A 19,911-nucleotide genomic window follows, 5' to 3' on the forward strand; every position below is an offset into this window, starting at 1 on the left:
ATGGGTACAGAAAGAGAGGAAAAGCGTATGACGTTCCAAAGATGACATCTATTCCATTCAGTTTTCCACAGATGTGTGCATTACTTCTATTTCTAAGTGTTAATATCGGCGCCTGCGTGTGTTTATTTTTGTTTCCTCCCCGTTTATATGTATGAGTGCCTCAACATTTCATCCGTGCTATGTCGGTGATTGTGTTTTCGACAAAGCAGTGATGTTAGCCAATCAATACCTTCACAAGTGGATGCATCTCCATGTCTACGATAAAATGTGCTGGCAACTGAATAAACACAATCCGGCAGTTGTCGTTTCGCAGCTGAAGAGTGCGGCTGAACAACTGTGCGACCGATTTGTGCCTCTGCTTTGCAGAGCAAGGCGCTGTCAGCGCTTCTGTGCCAGCGAGTAGGCCGAAATGAACAGCTTACCGGCCACCACCAATGACAGACAAGGCGCAAGGGCTAGGGACAATGACCTGCGCATCAAGCAAGCGGATTTGGTCTCTGCCTTGCTGGAACTGAGTGACAGGAACGGCTCTAGCACCTCCGCCATTCAAGATGCCCTGTCTCGTAAGCACGGCGCGGAGATCTCCATGGGCAGCATCAGGCGGGCCCTGAAGCGGGCTATACAGTCAAAGGACATCCAGATGAACTCCGCCAACTACCGCTTCAAGCTGCACCCCTCCACGCTGCGCTCGCTGTCTCGCAAAAAAAGGCGCAAGAGACGCCGTCGGCGTAAACGCCGGAAGCGAAAGCGTCGTAGACGTCGTTCCAAAAAGAGAAAGAGAGGACGTCGTCGTCGTCGTCGTCGTCGTGGTCGTCGTCGCAGTCGAAGACGTCGACGAAAAAGGAAACGCCGTGGAAAGAAAAAGGCAGCCAAAAAGAAACCGGAGAACCCCGACCCAGCTCCCCCTCCAGAGGCCCCACCGGCTGAATACTATAAGTACAGGTCTAAACAGTTTCACCGTCGTGCCTGAAAATTCCATCATCCCTCACCGGTGTGAAGAAGTACAATGACAAGAACATATACATATATATAAAATGCAAAAAAAAAAAGTCTTGAAAAAGGTTTTAAAAAATCATCAAAAAAGGTCCTTTTGAGGACCACAGAAATATTCAGGGATTGGATTGAATATCTGGCTGGAGCCTTTTTTTTTTAAGTAGATAAATGAATAAAAAAATAAATAAATAAAAAGGTGCGTGCCCATGGATGCATGGTAAGCTGCTTGTTATTTGTGTATGTGTTGTAACACCATGAATCTGTATGTTATCTGTCTGTCTGACACTCTCTCTCTCTCTCTCTCTCTCTCTCTCTCTCTCTCTCTCTCTCTCCTCAGATATCAACAACTTAAAAAAACCAAAAAAACTCCTAGATGAAGACCCTAAATTGAAAGACCTTTTCTTTAGTGTAGATTGAATATAATGTTATTTTATAAGATAGGCATGCAATTAGACCTAAACAAAGTTGAAAAATAATTGGGGACACAAATAGGCCGCGAGGCCAAAGGCCAAAAAGCCAGTCCCTACTACTACTACAACTTTCTGTCTCTGTCTCTCTTTCTCTCTCTCTCTCTCTCTCTCTCTCCCGCCTCACTTTCTTTTTCTCTTTTCCTGTACATTCACACACACACGCACGCACACGTGCACACATACGCGCACGCACGCACACACACACACACACACACACACACACACACACACACATGCACATATACATAGAGAGTCGTTGAAACGCGCATATGTGCATACTAAGTGACATACACAAGCGAGGACGCGAAGGTGTTTCTGTTCAGCATGGATGATATCTGCACACAAATTGATCAATTACAGTTCAGATAGACGCCCGCTGTCCAGTTCCTTGCGCACAGAAACACGCATGCACTTACTATATGCGAACATTCACACCAGCACACAGGCACGCACACACGTATTTCCGCTAGTTACACACACTCACGTCCACATTTACACACATGCACACACGCACATTCACACACACACACATGCGCGCACGCACTCACAAATGCGCTTTCCTTCATTAATACAAGAGCGCTATCATTTACTGGAGCAAGCATCGTGGTACAAAACCAGCAAAATGGCGAAGTTTAAGACGTTATTCTAAATTGTATTCATAATTTGGAAACAATTCATTAAATATAGACGTACAGTAATATATTCAGACCAAGATTCATACCTATTTGTACGGGATAAAACTGAACGCTTTTATAACTAAAAACAGCAGAGACGCTAAATACTTAAGATGACAAACCATTTCTTGGAAACACGAAATATTTGAATGTCAAACATTAAAGAACATTTTTACCTTTTTTTCTTCAAAGAAATATTTAAATAGTAATCTTGACGATTTTAGGATACTGTTTAATATTGCACGTTTGCTGTCCAGGAGGAGATCTCTTACAGCTGTTGATATTGGGTTAGTTTGACTTTTTTGTATGTTCATTATTTTACTAATGTTCCATATCTTTTTCTTTTTCTTCTAAAAACTCTTTCTCCACACAAACACGATTGAACACAGACATATACACTGACAGCGCGCACACAACTATGTAGGATCGCACGCACGTACACACACACACATACACGCATGCCCAGACACACACACACACACACACATACACACACACACACACACACACACACACACACAAACATGCATGCGCACACTCAGACAGACACACGCACACAGTCGCACACACACATACACACGCGCGCGCGTTCACATACGCACACACACACTGTGCATGTTTTCATGCATACATTCCTCAACCACCCGTCCCTTTTCCAGTACCCCCCCCCCCCCCCCCCCCCCCCCCACACACACACACACACCTCCCCTTCTGACAGATTGTTGTCTCCCCTGTACTCCTCCCCACCCCTCCCCCTTCCCTCTACTCCTATCAATCCCCATTCCACTACACACCCAGCCAGCCCACTAAACCCCCACCCACCCTCCCCATCCTCCTTCATGTAAACTTAATAGTCTGGGTATAAGGCCAGGAATAGGAGAATTGGAGGGGATGGGGGGGGGGGGGGGTAATACGGGCATATGGCCAGAATCACTCCCCCCCCCCCTCCCCCCTCCCCCTACTGAGAACTGAACAGTGGGTTGCTTGTCTGATTTTGGTTGCAGAAGAATTGGAGGCGAAGCGGAGTGGGGTGGGGGGAAGGGGATTGTTCAAAACGGGCATAAGGCCAGAATCACTCCCACTCCCCCCCCCCCCCACCACCACCACCACCCACCACCCCCTGTTCTTTTTTCACTCTCCTGGAGTGAATCTGGCTCACCACTATCATGTCTGAATGTACTCCCCGGCAGGTAAGTTTAAGCACGTGCCCAGACTCACTCCCCATTTCAGACAGGGAGGTGGAAATATGCACGTGCCTATATTTGCCCCATGGAGTGCTTTTGGACCGTGTCCAAAGTGACTCCAAGGGGAGTGGTTTTGGGACATGGGGGGTCGGGGGGGGGGGGGAGGACATTAGGGGTGATTCTGTGTGGGGTCACCCCCCCGCCCCCCAAACCCCTCAAATTAGGTTTCAATGTGTTTGAAATGAGGTGTATTGTCGTTTGGGACAATTTGAGAATTTTGACGGGGTGGGGGGCGTGATTTTGGACTATAGTTGGAGTCGGGGAGGGGGAGGGGGGGGCTCGGTCTGGATTCAATCCCCTGGGGATGCGTTTAACCACGTCCCTATAATGACCCCCCGGAGAGTGATTTCGGGAGGGGAGTGGTTATGGATCATTACATCGGCTGAAACGTCCGTGTGTGTGTGGTTATTGGGAAAGCTGAAAATCTATGTACTCAGTAAAAGAAAAAATAAAGATCAACATTGTTCTCATTCTTAAACCAAGAGCAGTTACCGATCTTCGTTGTGATACCTGAACTTCAGGGAACACCTTACCAGCTTACTGGTTCATGTTAACTTTCAACGTTGCAGTTTTGTTTGAGCGTTGTACGTCGTTCTCAGTATCACGCAGAGCAACATGGACACTTGCAACGTCCACACGAAAATTGCCATCTCGAAGATCTTCACACGCCATGGGCGGCTGGTAGGCAGGCATTCCATCCCTTTCATCGTCATCCCCATCCTTGTCTTTGGCGTGTGTGGGGTAGGGCTTCTGACGATGGGGGATGAGAAGGATGTGGAGAAGGTCCACTTCCCCGTTAACCGCCGAGCCGTACAGGATCGTCAAAGGGTGAGGAACATCTTCCAGGACGTGTACAACGTCTCCGACAACCCTTTTTCTCAAAGCGACGAAGAGCACGCTGTAACACTGCTCTTTGAGGCCAAGTCTGGAAACAACTTCAGAGCAGGAGTTATTATAGAGATCCGTGGTGTTGTGAAGGAGGTAAAATAGGTTAACATCACCACGAACGGCCAGGTCATCAACCGCGTTTAACTCCCAGTGCGTCACAGAAGGGGAGAGTGTGCTGGCAGCAGCTTCCAGAGCAGTTTAACGGCAAGGGCTGTGAGGTATCCACACTGGAACATGACAGGACGAGATGTGGACCGCAGCATGGCTATCTCAAGTGTCGCCACTCAAAGTAACACCGTTCTTACTTCAGCTACCATTCTGAAAATTTCGTTTGAACAAAACGTTGGCAGGACCGATTTCTGAAGTCCGCTGAAACTGTCCACAGTAATATTACCGAAATAAATAACGAGAGCACGGACTCGCTGACCGTACAGTCAGACAAGGTGACCTCATGCTGTTCCCTTTGATCATCTGATGTACCTACGCCTCTGTGTCATTTGGGGGCACACTAACAGCTGGGTTAGGAATAATGGGTTTCTTAATGATCGGCAAGTTTGGAGCTTCTCCTATTGTTTCGCCAGAAAAGCCATACGGACTGAAAACTTTATCCTTAAACTGGGACAGTAAGCCTTTATTATCAATGTGTTTATCATTTACCTGTTCGTTTATTTACTTTAACTACAGCAAAACACTAGGTTCGAATTCGCGTTGTGGGTCTTCAGAAGGTTAGTTGCACAGACCAAGCAATTCTTGTACAGAAGCGGTGGTCGAATGGTTAAAGCGCTGTATTCTCACCCAAGTTTCCAGAGTTCGATCCTCGGCGCACCTGATGGTTAATGTTAAGGGTGGAGATTTTCCGATCTTCCAGGTCAACATACGTTCAGACCTGCTAGTACCTGAACACCCTTCGTGTGTGTACGCACTCAAAAGATCAAATACGCACGTTAAAAATCCTGTAATCTATGCCAGTGTTTTGTTTATTGTTTTGGAAACAAGAATACACCCACGAAAAGGGAGAATGGCTGCCCACATGGTGGGGTAATAAACATACGGTCGGTCACACGAAGAAAGTTACATGTGTCTGTGTCTGTGTGTGACTGAAACCTGACTGACTGAAACAGGAAACAAATGAGAAGTGTCTGAAGGCAGCTGTCAGTCGGCTTTACCCAGGTCAGCAGCCTTTTGCAAATGACTCGGTGTTTGCAAAGCGCTTAGAGCTTAGCCTCTGTCCGAGGATAGAATCCATGTCATATCAAATCATCTCAAGTTTAATCTATGAAGTACTCGATGCTGCGTATTCCTGACAGCATTAACATCGATCTGCAATTTGCTGTCGTTTGCCCAGTCAGAAGGTGCCACCTTTTTATTTGGTTTGTTTGCTATTGTTGTTTAATCATGTTGGTATCGGTTACTGTATGATGAATGAATATTTGATTTCACGTGTGTCCACCTATGGGTGATACCATACGAGTTGCCTCAGCATCTTAGTAATCATCTTGCTGTCGTCACTTGATGACGCTTTTACTAATGAATTATGTCCCCACACCTCTCACGGCTTCGTCAGCGCGTTGAGTTAATGGGAAGGTCAGGTACCTGTTCTTTTATATACGCCACATGTGGTGTAGCGTATATAGATTAGTCCGCACGTTTAGACACCTTGAAACTGAAACCGACCTCACAGGAATCGGTATCGTCGACATGTTCCTGTTGATGTCGTCGTGGAGTGAGACTGGGAGACGGATTTATATCGGTGCCTTGTCAGGAAGGAGCCACCCTGGGTAGAGCTGATGGAGCTGCATCGGCATTAGCATCACCTCGCTCACTGACTTCCTGGCCTTCGTCATCGGCACCACGTCTGTCTTCACGAATGTCACCAGCTTCTCCTTCCATGCACGTGGCGCTTCGAACTGATCCCGGTTTTAATTATCTTGTTTGTTTGTTTTTTCTTCTTCATTCTACTTTGTTTGTTTTTGCTTTGTTTGTTTTGTGTTGTTGTTTGGTTGTGTGCTTTTATGGTTTTTTGTTTTGTTTTTTTGTTGTTGTTGGGTTTTTTTTTGTTTGGGGGGGGGGGGGGGGGGGGGTTCTGTCCTTTCTTTCTTCCTTTCTTTCCTTTTATTCTTTGATTACTTCATACGGATTAGTCTTTGGGAGTGTTGCTCTATAGTCCCTGACCAGCCCATAAGGTGCCTGTATCTCTCGGGTCTGGAAGACATGGATAAAATTTGAAAGCCAGTGCAAAGTGATGTCTGGTTACACAATCCTGGTTATGAACGGGGAGTAATGAACGGGGAAAAAAGAAAAGAAGGAATAAATAAAGGAATGAATGAAGGACTAAAAGGACTGAAGGAAATGATCCGATTAGACAAACAGCCATCGAGCAGTTCCTGGCCATTCTGCCGGCCGCGCTCCTCGTGGTGGACTGTGCTGTGGCCGTCATGGCAAGTAAACCACAAAACATATCAGTCACGAAAACAGAGTAATCATCATGCAGAATTAAAGCAAGTCCATTAATGGGATACCTTAAAACTGGACATTGGTAAATATAATTATTTATCGATATTTCATGAAGGGTGCTGAATGCTAGGATGTATACCTACATGGCAATTGTTCTGAAGGTCTCCCTGGAGGCCTGAAGCAATGTTGTGCCAACATCTAATTTCTGTTGGCACCAAATCAGATTAACAAGGTTATATCTACAGTAATGTCCGTCTCTGGCTGTGACATACCGTTGTCCCAGTCTGTTAGTAACCTTGGCATCTACTTAGATCGAGCACCCTCCATGGATGCACATGTCAAACATTGTGCCACACTCTGTACTGTCTAACGAAGACAAAATTCGTTCCTTTCCCTTTATGCTGCTGCCGCTAACAAACTCTCTGTTTCTTTCGTACTGTCTAGATTAGACTACTGTAGCATTCTCCTAGCCGGTGTCCCTAATTAGAAACTAAATAAACTTCAACGCATTCAGATTCATGCAGTCTGACTCGTGCATCCAGGGATGAGATTGCAACATCATTGCTCAGAACATTTCACTAGCTTCCCATGAAGGCAAGAATCCAACACAAAATTGCTTGTCTTTACTTTCAGTGCCAGTATCACAACAATATGCCAACTTGGAATATAAATCGTTTCCATGTAATTGTTTACTGTCCTGGGATGTTCTACTTTCAGTGTCTTTATCACAACAATATGCCAACTTGGAATATAAATCTTTTCCATCTTTACTGTCCTGGGATGCTGCACTCTCTTGACACCTCTCTGCTGATAGTTCCTTGGTAATCCCTTAAGACCTTTCATATTTTTTTCGGTCTTTGGCCCCACTGTCTGGAACTCCCTCTGTCCTTTAGAAAAAATGTTTTTCAACTTTCAAAAAGAACCAAAGATACGCCTTTTTGAATTTCACCTCTCTTGATGCATGTGACTGCTTGTTTCTGTTTTCTGTGTATTTTGTTGACCCTTTGTGTTGAGAGGAAGGGGTGTGGCAGATTTTAAATCTTCATTTCGAGATGAACATAGTTAGGGTGATACAATTACAAGTGACTGGTTTTCAGTATTGCAGTTGCTTTTAAATACTGTGGTATGGTTTTAAGTATTGTGCTATTGCAGTTAAGTATTGTGATATATGTTCACCATTTATGTAATGTGGGGTTTTTTGTGTGTTATGTAGTTTGTTATGATTGTGTGTGTGTGTCTGTGTAAACATAGTGTTTGACTATTTGGTTGGATGTCTGGGCAGGGTTTTATGCGAGGAAGTTTTTAATTCGTGTTAAATGTGTATTTTATATGTCTGTTTTATATTGTACACCACAAGTGAACATGTTTGACATGAAAAGGCATTATATAATATATAAATTATTATCATTGTTATCATTACTATCATTTACTGTTTTGTTGCTTGTTCTAAAATGTCATCAGTAGAGAATCACTGATAATTTACAGTGTACATTTGATAATTATGTGTGTGTGTTTGCATATACACATGAATGCAAGTGTGTATGAGTGAGTGTATGTGTGCCTGTGTGTGTGACATTGTTGGAGAGAAGAGGAGAAAACATCCACACAAGCGTGCATACATGCATGTGGGATATTTTTGGAAGATCGTGCATATATTTGTACACCTGTACATGGGTATGTTAATGTGCATGCATGCATGCATCCATTTGCCTGTGCATATGCGCAGCTGTGTTCAGTCATGACTATGTATATGATTAAACATGAATGCAAGGGTACAGGGAAGTGTAAATATACACTGACTGAATGTTCACATGTACACACCCTCACTAACACATTGTACATTCACACTATCTGCACAACATCAAATGAAAACACCAGTCAGCTCTTCCATACTGAACACACAGACCTTCCAACTACATTTTCCAACACGTTTAATACAAGGATTCCCCAAACCAACTAGAGACACAAAAATATGAGACGTCCAAAATGATGATGGCATCCCATCACACATGATAATGTAAATACAACAGTAAATGCTACTACCAGTAATTTGTCTTTCACTGACACTGTCTGTCCAGTCATGTGGTCAGTCTCAAACTGGCTCACGCACTACACACATTTCTCAGTCTCAGTGTACCGTCTTTGCAGTAACGCACAAGCTGTTTAAGTGTGAATCTTTAATTATAAACTCTTTAATTCTAAGAGAGCTATTTCTGACATGACATATGGGGGCCACAATGTGCAAACATACATCACAACAACCTTAAAGGTGCCCAAAACACCCGTGTGACACCATTCTAGCAGCATGCCATAACAGAGTGAACTAAATCTACTGTCCACACTGCACTTTTTTAGAGTGTTTTCAATGTATCCTGTGCAAGAATCTGATTGTGTATATAATTCTAAATAACTGTGAATATCAATCTTGTCATTATATCTTTATATCCAATATAGTAATGTATAATAGAATTTATACAGACGCAATTCTAAAGGTGTAAAGATATCCATGTAAATAAGTAATTCTCAGAAAAGTTACATTTTCTTTAAAAATCACAACTTATTTCGTTTATTACATTGTGTCTTCTCACTTTCGATTGTCTCATGGCAAATACTTTGTGTTATTAAAAACAAACTCCAAATTAACAAGGGGTGAGAATGGAGAGAAATGCAGCAAATAAATTTCACATTACTCTGCCCATCTGTGCTCTGTGTGTATGAGAGAGAAAGAGAGAGGGGGAGAGAGAGAGAGAGAGAGAGAGAGAGAGAGAGTGTGTGTGTGTGTGTGACAATCGTAAATGTAAAGGCTGGTTTTTTATGTGACAAAGAGAAGTGTGTATGCATGGGTGTTGCTTCAAATACTTGAACATGAACAAGAGGCAGCAAGGGGAGGGGTGTGAGGATGAAGGCTGGGGAAAAGAGAGAGAGAGAGAGCAAAAAAGCAAGTTGAATTTAATCAAATAAGTAGAATACTGCTAAGTATATGGTGCACAATACCACCACAATATCACTTCTTTTACAATACCTTCAGTTGTATGTAGTAAGCAAGACTGACATCTGTGCTTCCCAACTTTGAGAAGTCCAATCTTAAGATGTACGGCCTACATTCAGTTTCTTTTAAAAAATCTTTTGTTCTTGTTCTTAAATAAAAGAAACCGCTCTTCTACTGCCATTCTAAAATGTATAATATCTACTGCGCTCAAAAACTCTGAAAATGCTGACAATACACCAAATCAACTAAACAAAGTGTGGACAAACAAGAGAAACAAAAAGTACCCATGAACACTGGTCGCAGGTAATGCTACACATCCAACGCCAATTCTCCATCATAGCATAGTAATAATGTCACAGCAAGTTGTGTCATGTCTTGGCACAAAGGACTAATGTACACACATCACAGAACATTTCTGAAATAATACCCTTGAACCGCTATCCCCTATTCCCCAGCACAACAGTGTGCAGGCCTTGAACAGACACACTCCTCAACCACAAGTGCACCAGTTCTCATCACTGCTCTTCTGTGCATCAGAATAAAATGTTCACACCTTGTGCAGTCCACTCACAAAGACATGACCAAGTCACTGGCGTCCCACAACAATCCCCTACCTGCACAAGAACACATCTATTTGGCTGTCTGTCAAGGTTCGACTTAGGACAGTGCAAATGTGAAACCATCAGTTTCTGCCTGTATCAGAGAACTTTGTCGATGTCATTGTGAGAACATACATTAACAGTATTAAAAACAAGAGGGCAGGCCAAATAAACCTTTCTATTCACAATCAGAATTAAAAAGCCAGCCACAACAACCTCCATAAATAAGTGCACTTCAGTTTGAAACGCATTTTTAAAAACTGAGAAGAAACAAAATGGAGAAAATTAAGGGATAAGAACAATAACTACCATCTCCTCCCACAAACCTATCTGTTTCTCATGCTTCCCACTACAATACCACAACACTGTACACCACTTCCAAACCAACACAATGTTCTGCACTTAAAACAAGATTGCAAAAGGAAGCAGAGAAAATCTGCCACCATACAGATTCTCCCCTTTTATCCAAGGCTACAACAGAGAGAATGAATCAGCAGCTCTTTCTCAGAAGCCACAAATCACATTGTTCAGGAATTCTTTTCAATGGTTAGAGACCTTAGGCATAATGCTAATACTGCTTGTGAATACTAACCAGACTGTATTCATCTGATAAGAATGATATGCCTTATTTTATGTCACTGTTTATGTCCAGTCTTAATCCTTATACTATGAATAACTGACCAAAAACTTTTGATGCATCACAGGCAGAAATTATTCCTAAATAATAAGACAGAAAAAAAGAACGAAAAAAAAAGAGGGTGAGGTAAATTAAAACAATGATAATGAATGTCAAAACACGGACTTGGAACATGGGGGGGGGGGGGGGGGGGGATATATATACACATATGTCACAGCTTTCAAAGGTACGAGTCCCAACATCAAAACATCTGTAACCTTGTGCAGAATGACTCCAGGCATTCAGTGGCTGCATATCATACAGCAGTTAAGAGGAACTGTTTCCACTGTGTGATGTGTTGACACTGTTCCTGTCACCGCTTCCATTTAATAATGCATTCTGCAAAATTAAATCCAAGCTACCAAAACTGTGTCTAGTAAATTATCTGGAATTAAAAAAAAAGAAAAGATCTGGTTTTTTCTTGTTGTTTTTTTGGGGGGTGGGGGTTGGAGGGGGTTCATCTGTTAGAGGTTGTAAATATTCTAAAAATTGTTCACATGGCACAGCACACAGAATAAGTTTACATACATTAACACGTTGATATGTTTCACAATGCCATTCATTTCTGATATCATCCCATGGTGAACCAACTCACAATGTTTTCCCATATTGTGGTAAACAGAACTTTTCTCTATCAAATATTATTTGCAGATTAGTGCCTTGGTAATTTCTGGATCACATCTTTTCATAAATAACAGCACTTGTCAAGCTATTTCTGAGCATACTGAGCAATGCTGTGCCAACAAATCAACAGAAGCTGGTACTTTCAGTCCTGCAAACAGTGCAAATACACCAGCTTGGTAAACTGCTCTACCAAGAACTTGAAAATGTAGTTTGTTCTAGTCAAAATCTGATAGTCTGTGAAGCAGGCTGGATCAGGAGGGGGGAAAAAATGCTAACCACTAAAACTGAATGAATAAATCTCTGCATCAAAATGAAAATCTGTCATTTTTTTATCATGTTGTGTTATCTTTGGTTAAAAAACAACAAAAAAACATGACTTCAAGAAAGAGCTCTCATGATAGATCCAACTGATAAAGACGGAGTTTCTTTCATTTGTTTATAGCTCAGCCAACGACAAAGGCCTTCCTGCAGATGATCAAAAATGTGGGAAAACATATGTAAAATGCTAAAATGTCAGAAGATTAAGTGTTGACATTCATCCAAAAATATCAGATAAGGGATTCTGATACAAGTGACTCTGCATTCATCTTATTCTATCCTTATGGTGCATTCTAATCAATGACTGTGATAGTGCAATCTCAAAACACAACTGATCAAAACACAATTTTGGTCCATGTCCAATTTAACAATGCCTACGACACACTGCACATGACACTCCAGACATTCCGTTACAGCTCAACCCTTTTCCTGACTAGAGGTAGTATGTCACTTGACATCCTGATCAAAACAGGACATTTTTATTAAAGTTAACATTAAGAACTTAACCCTGAAAACAACAAAAGGCAAAAGTGTCAAAGGAGTGTGTTTATTTCTCACTGTTTCCAAAATGAACGTAGAAACTAGAAAGCACCTGTGATCGTGAAAAAATAGCTGTTTTCCTCTCTGAAATAAAATACATTCTGACACTAAAGTGGGTGCTTTGATCTTCAAAAAGGCTATATGCATCATTGCCTTAAAACAGACTGGAAGATTCTATATTAACTGATTTTTTTTTTTTTTTTTTTTTTTTTTAGAAAAACTTACTTATCTAAACACCCTGTTGCTTGGGAAAGAGAAGTGATACATATCAAGGTATATTCAAAGAATTAACCAGAGAAACTGAAGTTCAGTGAGTCTGTATCTACACCATAAAGGGTGAATTTCACGTCTAACTAGGTCAGCTAGTTTTGCCAGTGAATTTCGTATGAGTGTGCTAGAAACTATATCTGTTCTGCAAATTCTCTGGATCCTTCCATACATCCTCCAAACATGCTCATCTTTTGCATCCATATGCAACTGTGTGCAGGCTAAGTATATGAAGCATATATATATGCATGTGTACATGTCCTCTATCAAGTGGTGGGTTTTTGGGGGGTTTTTTTGCCAACGTATGCAACTGCTTGCAAACAGAGTACTTAACAGTACAAGCGTGCATGAGGGTGCATGCCTGGTCTAGTTTGTGTGAACATGTCCTTTGATGCATCTTTGCACATACCTTTGTAATTATCATTTGTGTGGTATGTTTGAACAGACACACATGTATCCTCATCTTTGAAAATAATTGAGTTTTCTTCTCTGGTATCTGGTATGCTCATGCATGCCACACACATAAATCTTTGGAAAGTAAAACATATTTCTTTTAACAACCCTAATTCTTTGGTTAGTCATTATGAGCAGTATACTCAATCTCTGAGTCACAGTTCAGTCATCCACTTTGCATTCATCTGTCCATGTTGAGCATCACCAAGAAATAAAATGACTCGTTTCTACCACCATAAACCAAATTCATATATCAGCATGTAGTGTGGGTCAACAATACAAAAAAAACAAAAAAAACGCCAATGGTGTTATGTTGTTTTTACCCCACCTACCCACCCCCCACCACCATTCACAATAGTCCACTCCAACCCACTTTTTTTCACCTTATTCCAGTTTATACGATACTGAAAAAGTTTTGGGGGGGTTCCTATCAAGCCTTTTAAAGCTTCAGGTTTGAAAAAAAGTTTAAAGCATGCACCTTACTGCACACATCTTCACCCAACACATATGAAGACATGAAAGAAAGCTGTTCCTAACATAGTATAGCTGACTGGGCACAACTCTGTCTTTCACCTACAACAGTCAGGGGGGCATTCCCCATAGCCCAAAAGAAAACAATGGGTGCAGTATCAAGATATCAGCATTGTGTGCAACACGAATGGTTGGCATGAAAGTAGGCTGGTTCTTGCTGCATGCTTTCAAACATACTTAACTCTAAATAGGACAAGGCCAACTGTACTTGTCATATAAAAATCATCTTAACATTTACCTGACCAAGTACCTCTCACATGTTCAGCTCTTCTGCTCTCAGGCACTCAGAAAATAAAAGCAACACACACACACTTTTTTTCATAGCCACAAATCATGTTTACAATGTGCTAATGTGTATGTGTGCATGCTTAAAGAGTGTACATATGCACAGGTCTTGTGTAAATAAGCATGTATTTTTAAGTTTTCCTTAAAGACCAAATAGTGGCAAGTTGTGTTTTTTTTTTTTTTTTATCTGCCCCTACATTCTGATCATGTTTGTGTTCCAAAAATGTCAATGACATACTTTGTTGTCACTACCTATCTATATTGTTTTCTAGTAATATGTTCGTTGTTCACTCATGATATGCCCATTTTGCCTTTACACTCATGATATGCCCATTTTACCATTACATCACCCCTTCTCTTGTTTTCCAATACCAAATTCCTTATTAACTCACCCATGAATAGCATGATACACCAAATTGTTCTCCTGTACGAAGTTCATCAGTCCCTAACTCATGTCACTGTACATTAGTCCATTATTTTCTTACATGAAATTCATAATTTCTTTCACTCGTGATATGCCCTTGCACATTAGTCCTATCGTTTTCCTACATGATGTTAATTTCTTTCACTCATGATATGCCTATGTACATTTAGTCCTACTGTTTTCCTACATAAAGTCCATCATTTCTTTCATTCATGATATGCCCAAGTTCATCAGTCCTACTGTTTTCCTACATGAAGTTTGTCATTTCTTTCCCTCATGATATGCCTATGTACATTAGTCCTATTGTTTCTTACAGTTCATTATTCATTCACTCATGATATGCCCTTGTACATCATCACATGCTGTACATTCACCAGTGAACCACACAACTACTTGCCAAACCAGGTGTCTCTGCCATTTGATTCTGTCAAAGAACCTACCCCATCCTTACCTGGATTCCCCTGTCTGCCCCCACCAAAATGCCAATATGACAGACCACAAAGTACCAAGACATACAACTCACTAAAACGAATGAAGAAACAACCTGAAGAACCAGACTGAAGCACTGGCATAACAGAACCCAAAAGAGCAGGTCCTTTTTTGTTCATTTTTTAATAAAATAAATGACACAATATGGAAGCTAAAAGAACAATGTCAGATTCTAAAACTGAATGACAAACTACATTTGACAAAACAGGTCAGATACATCACAAACGACTTACTATACGCAATGTGAAGCCGATAAAAATTTCTCCCTCCCTTTCTTCTGGGGCCCAGTGCAAGAGCCAATATACACTGAGGAAGGACTGAGTCAATATGAAAAACCAGTGCTGTCACTAAGCGGTTTGATAAGCGGCTTTTGAAATCCGTTTTCCTCTTTTTTTACAATTAAAAATCAATGCCATAATGCATACAATGAAAATCATCAGACATGAATCGTTGCTCATGAAGTCACATATTATCGTAATATACTGTGTCACCAACTGTTGCCTTTCTGTACCTCAAAACCCAGGTGACAAGTACACTAATCGGACATATTAATGCAAATGAGCCGCTAATACAGAATACTCAACACCAAGGTTTAGCATATATACACTTTTTTCATTTTATGTTTTGACACCTTCTCCAATATGCTTTTGCTTGCATAGCATTCGTTGGCAAACAGAAAAAGATAATTCATTAAGTACACTGTCTCAGCATGCACAGTCATGTAGGGGGTAAGGGGGAGGAGGGCCATAATGAAAAATATAGGAGGGACTCCTCTTGTCAAAATACTCTGTTAATACATAATTATATATTTTAGCAAAGATTCATTAGCACATTCCTAGGACATTTTCAACACATACATACATCAACTGACCAATATTTGGTTGGGGCGGGGAGCTTTGCTTTTTTTTCTTTGGGGTTGTTTCTTTAGCTTGGGGCATAGACAACATTCCAATGCAACAACATACAGCCTCGATGCACAACACTGCACAAACTTGAACAGTCTGGCTCGTATCACATTATTATTGTTACACACTCATGCAAGCACCTGACAGGTGGTGTCCTTGCTCCCAGTTAATGTCCTGTACACACGTCCCTCTCCTCACCATCACAACACACATCATCGTCCAGTGCCCTGTCAGACGGCTGCCTCTTCATCACTGTCACACTGCTGATATGTCACTGTCCCCAATACCTCATCAACATGACACCACAGGAAAACAAAAATGAAAGAAGAAGCAGCAGCAGCAGAAGAAGAAAAAGAAAACACACAGAAGTATACACACTTCAAAAAAGGCTTCCCTGCAAAGTGTCAGAGCAGATGCTGGGAGAGAAAAACATCATGACCAGAGACACACTGAAGAGTATGACCCGTAGACAAGAAGGTTAAGACACTCTACAAGTCTCTTCACAGCCTTGGGATCCTGTCTTCTGCACTACATATTCTGCCAACCCCACCTCCATCTCCTCTCTTCACTTCCCTCCTTCATCACTGCTTCCCCCACCCACCCACTCACCCTTCCCAGATAAAAAAAAACAACATAGACCCAGCACCAGCAGGGCAGCCATGAACAGACCCTAAACTTCAGTTTTCACCAAGCCATATTGCCCATCAACAGACATTTAAAAAAAATAAAATTAAAAAAAACTAAAAAAACAAAAACCAAAAAAAAAACAACTAACAAACCACCAGAGGACACAGCCAAGCTCATTTGCTCCGTAACCTTGAGACCCGAGTGACAACACAGTTGGCAACCCATGGTCGTCAACTAGAGCCGCCGTTGACCACCACGGTTCGGCTCCCACCACCATACTGCCGGTTGTGGTAGTCCCCCCCACCAGCACCACTGCCGCGCCCTCCACCCCCTCGACCAGCGGAATAGGGTCTGCTGCGGGGGCTACCTCTGCCCTGGTAATGTTCCCCTCTGTAGCCTCCCCGGCTAGGACCACCACCACCACCCCGACCCCGGCCCCGGTACACCCCACCGCGCTGAGGGGAGGAGCGCTGGCCCCGCTGAGGGGAGGGACTGGCACTGCCGGCTGAGGCGTGGGTGGAGGAAGGGGTGGCTGCCCGGGAGTTTGACCCTCCTGATGGGCTGGATGTTGTCACCATTGACTCCTCCTCTGTCTTGTGCTGCTCACGACGCTCACGGTTTCGGTTCCTGCGACGAGCACTCTTTGTCTGCTGGCTGTCCTCTGGCAGAAAAAAAAATCAGACACACATTGTTTCCGTCAGTCCTCTTTTTTCAGTGTTGGCGCAGACCCTGGGCTTCAATATATGCACGTCCATATGGACATGGACCCTGTGCATTATGATGTACTCCACCACTTCTTTCCCATCACACACACACACACACACAACAGACAGCAGTACATATAACAAACAAACAAGAATCTTGACAATAAATGAATTAATCTCCTACAAAATCTGTTCAAATTCTCATAAGCAATCTACTCCATCTTACAGTCTTATCAGCCAGCTCAAACCAAGGAATGAAAGTGGTTTGGTGCTGTGAAAGGAAATGGCTTGATCTGAAAGAACCTTTGTATCGATTTTTTTATATTAAAAAATCAACAAGAAGAAGAATGCTATCAAAAATCATAACAATACATGAAATAAAAGAAAAAAGAAGCAATAAGAAGTTTCAAAAAGACAGACAAAACAAAATTTACAAGAAACTCTTTGAGGCATTCAGTCTCTACATTGGTGATAACGATGATGATGATTATGATCATGATAATGAAAATAATTCTTTTTTTAATGACAAAAATATTGATAAATGAATAAATAAATCATGAATTACTCAATTAAAAAAAATGCCATCCCCCCTGAAAAAAAAGACAAAGCAAGACTCATAAGTAACCCCAAAGAGATGATGAATGTATCTCTCTTGGTCCTCCACAACAGAAGACAGTGGCTGATGAGTGATTCCCACCAAAAGCCATGCGACTGCCATTTCGTCCTCTTTTAGAAACTCACCAGGTCTGTGATGACCTCTTCTTGTTGCCAACCGCAGAGAAAGCCTTGAACACAGGCAAGCAGCAGCTCCCCAAAAGTGGGAAGCTACCCCGTGTGCATAAGAGTAAACCCACCTACACATCTTCACGGGCACCAAGTGGAGAGGGGAGAAAACTGAAGAAAAAAATATTTCAAAATTTTTTTAAAAAAACACTTGTTAGGAAACATGAATAATAATTCAAAGTAAATACTTAAATGAAATACTTTTTAAAAGATGGAATTTTTTTTTTAAAGACACACACACAACCCCCCCGCCCCCAAAACAAAACAGAATCACTCTCCTCCTTTTCCAATGTTTCAACTTCTAAACCAAGCCATTTCCAAAATGTGATCATGCAAAATTCTGTTTGAAGTGTAAAATATTCTTTCTTCTACTTCAAACTATCAGTGAAGTTTTTCAAACACAAAAAACAAGATAAAATGCATCCCCAAGATGGTGGCAATATTCATGTGAACATTTTGGCCGAATGCATCATGAAACGTTCAGACACAAAAACGGTCTGAAACAGGTATTCTAAGATACATGGTGCCAAAACAGGTGTCAGACTGACCAGTGCATATCAGGTCCACAATAGGAATCACAAGTAATCATCATTTTCAAACACACACACACACACACCATCATTTTCAAACACACACACACACACACACACACACACATATCAAATGCACACACACAGGTGTATGCCAGCACACACACATCCACACTTTCAGATACTATCCCATATTGCTGATAGTTTCTGTTCACTACTACAAGACATTTGTTTTAGTCGTTTTATGTTTGATTTTTTTGCCACAATTTTGTTCATGTTCCATAGTTTTAACTGTTATAGAAACCCACCACCACCACCACCACCACTCCTTTCTTTTCATACGAATACACTCACACAACCCTCACATACAAAAGTATGCACTATCAAGTATGCATACATGTACTCACGCACACACACATACACACACACGCAAACATACACACACACACACACGCACACATGTCTACTCCTTAATACTCTCCCCCACCATTTTTTTCACCCAATCTAATATAATCTAAAACAGAAAAACAGAAAATTGATGTCTACAACTAACAATCACATGCACAAACAAACAGGCATATCACACACATGTAACTAATTTTGGCAGGACAGGAAACCATTTTTTGTGCAAATTTAAATATAAAACAGGTTCTGAAATATCTAAGCATCTTCCAAAAACATCACTCAAATCCATGCATGCTTCAAACTGCTGACATCTTGATAACGTATCTGGACATACCTGTAATGGCAGCAGAATGATCATTCCCATTGGCACTTTTTCTATCCTCCGCTAAGCCCTGAAATCATACACAAAACATACATGCAAATAGCTTCAGAATTAACTCCATGCCTGAAAATTGCATTTTAAATGGATGTCAGTGACAAAACGCCAAGACAGTTTTATCCAAACAGCTGGGTTGTATGCATTATTAGTTACTTAAGAACATCCCTCAGGGACGAAGGAGACATGTATCTAAAATACAGAATACAGAAACAATAGTTCCGGGCCGAGTTTCAGTTGATGCTAAAAATATTAAATAAATATATAAATAAACACAATACTTTCAGTCAGAACAAAAATACTTATTTTTAGCCAGAACACAAACCAAATGGGTTTTCAGCCTAAACACAAACAAAATCAGTGCTTTCTGCCAGAACACAAAAAAACAAGTGCTTTCTGCCAGAACAGACAAAACCAGTGTTTTCTGCCAAAGCACAAACAAAAAGGAATTTTTCTTCCTCAAAGCACATTTATCTAACATACTTACTGTGAACCACCAGTGAAGACTTTGGCAGGGATTGATTCCTGTCCTGTGCAAACTACTACCCGCCTATGTGGAGAAAACGAAAATAGCTATGGCTATTAACTTCCCATTAGTAGATTACCTCCCTTCCACACCCCGACTTGTGACCTCTTTTTCTGGCAAACAAAAGCAGTGTTTTC

The 19,911-nt window shown here is 41.5% G+C and overlaps 1 protein-coding gene across 3 annotated transcripts in view; it reads right to left on the bottom strand.

The window, feature by feature from the left end:
• Nucleotides 1-8,637: 8,637 nt before the first annotated feature.
• The window catches only part of LOC143288503 (spermatogenesis-associated serine-rich protein 2-like), a 58,125-nt gene continuing 46,851 nt past the window's right edge, over nucleotides 8,638-19,911 (bottom strand). For all 3 annotated transcript variants that reach the window (XM_076597089.1, XM_076597097.1, XM_076597081.1), the window contains 2 exons: nucleotides 19,207-19,264; nucleotides 8,638-17,111 (listed from right to left, as the gene is read on the bottom strand). In XM_076597089.1, coding sequence (XP_076453204.1) covers nucleotides 16,681-17,111; nucleotides 19,207-19,264 — 489 coding nt within the window. In that variant the 3' untranslated portion in view covers nucleotides 8,638-16,680. The remainder of the gene's footprint in view (nucleotides 17,112-19,206; nucleotides 19,265-19,911) is intronic.

Source organism: Babylonia areolata, chromosome 1 (assembly GCF_041734735.1).
Source record: "Babylonia areolata isolate BAREFJ2019XMU chromosome 1, ASM4173473v1, whole genome shotgun sequence".
Classification (NCBI taxonomy): domain Eukaryota; kingdom Metazoa; phylum Mollusca; class Gastropoda; order Neogastropoda; family Buccinidae; genus Babylonia; species Babylonia areolata.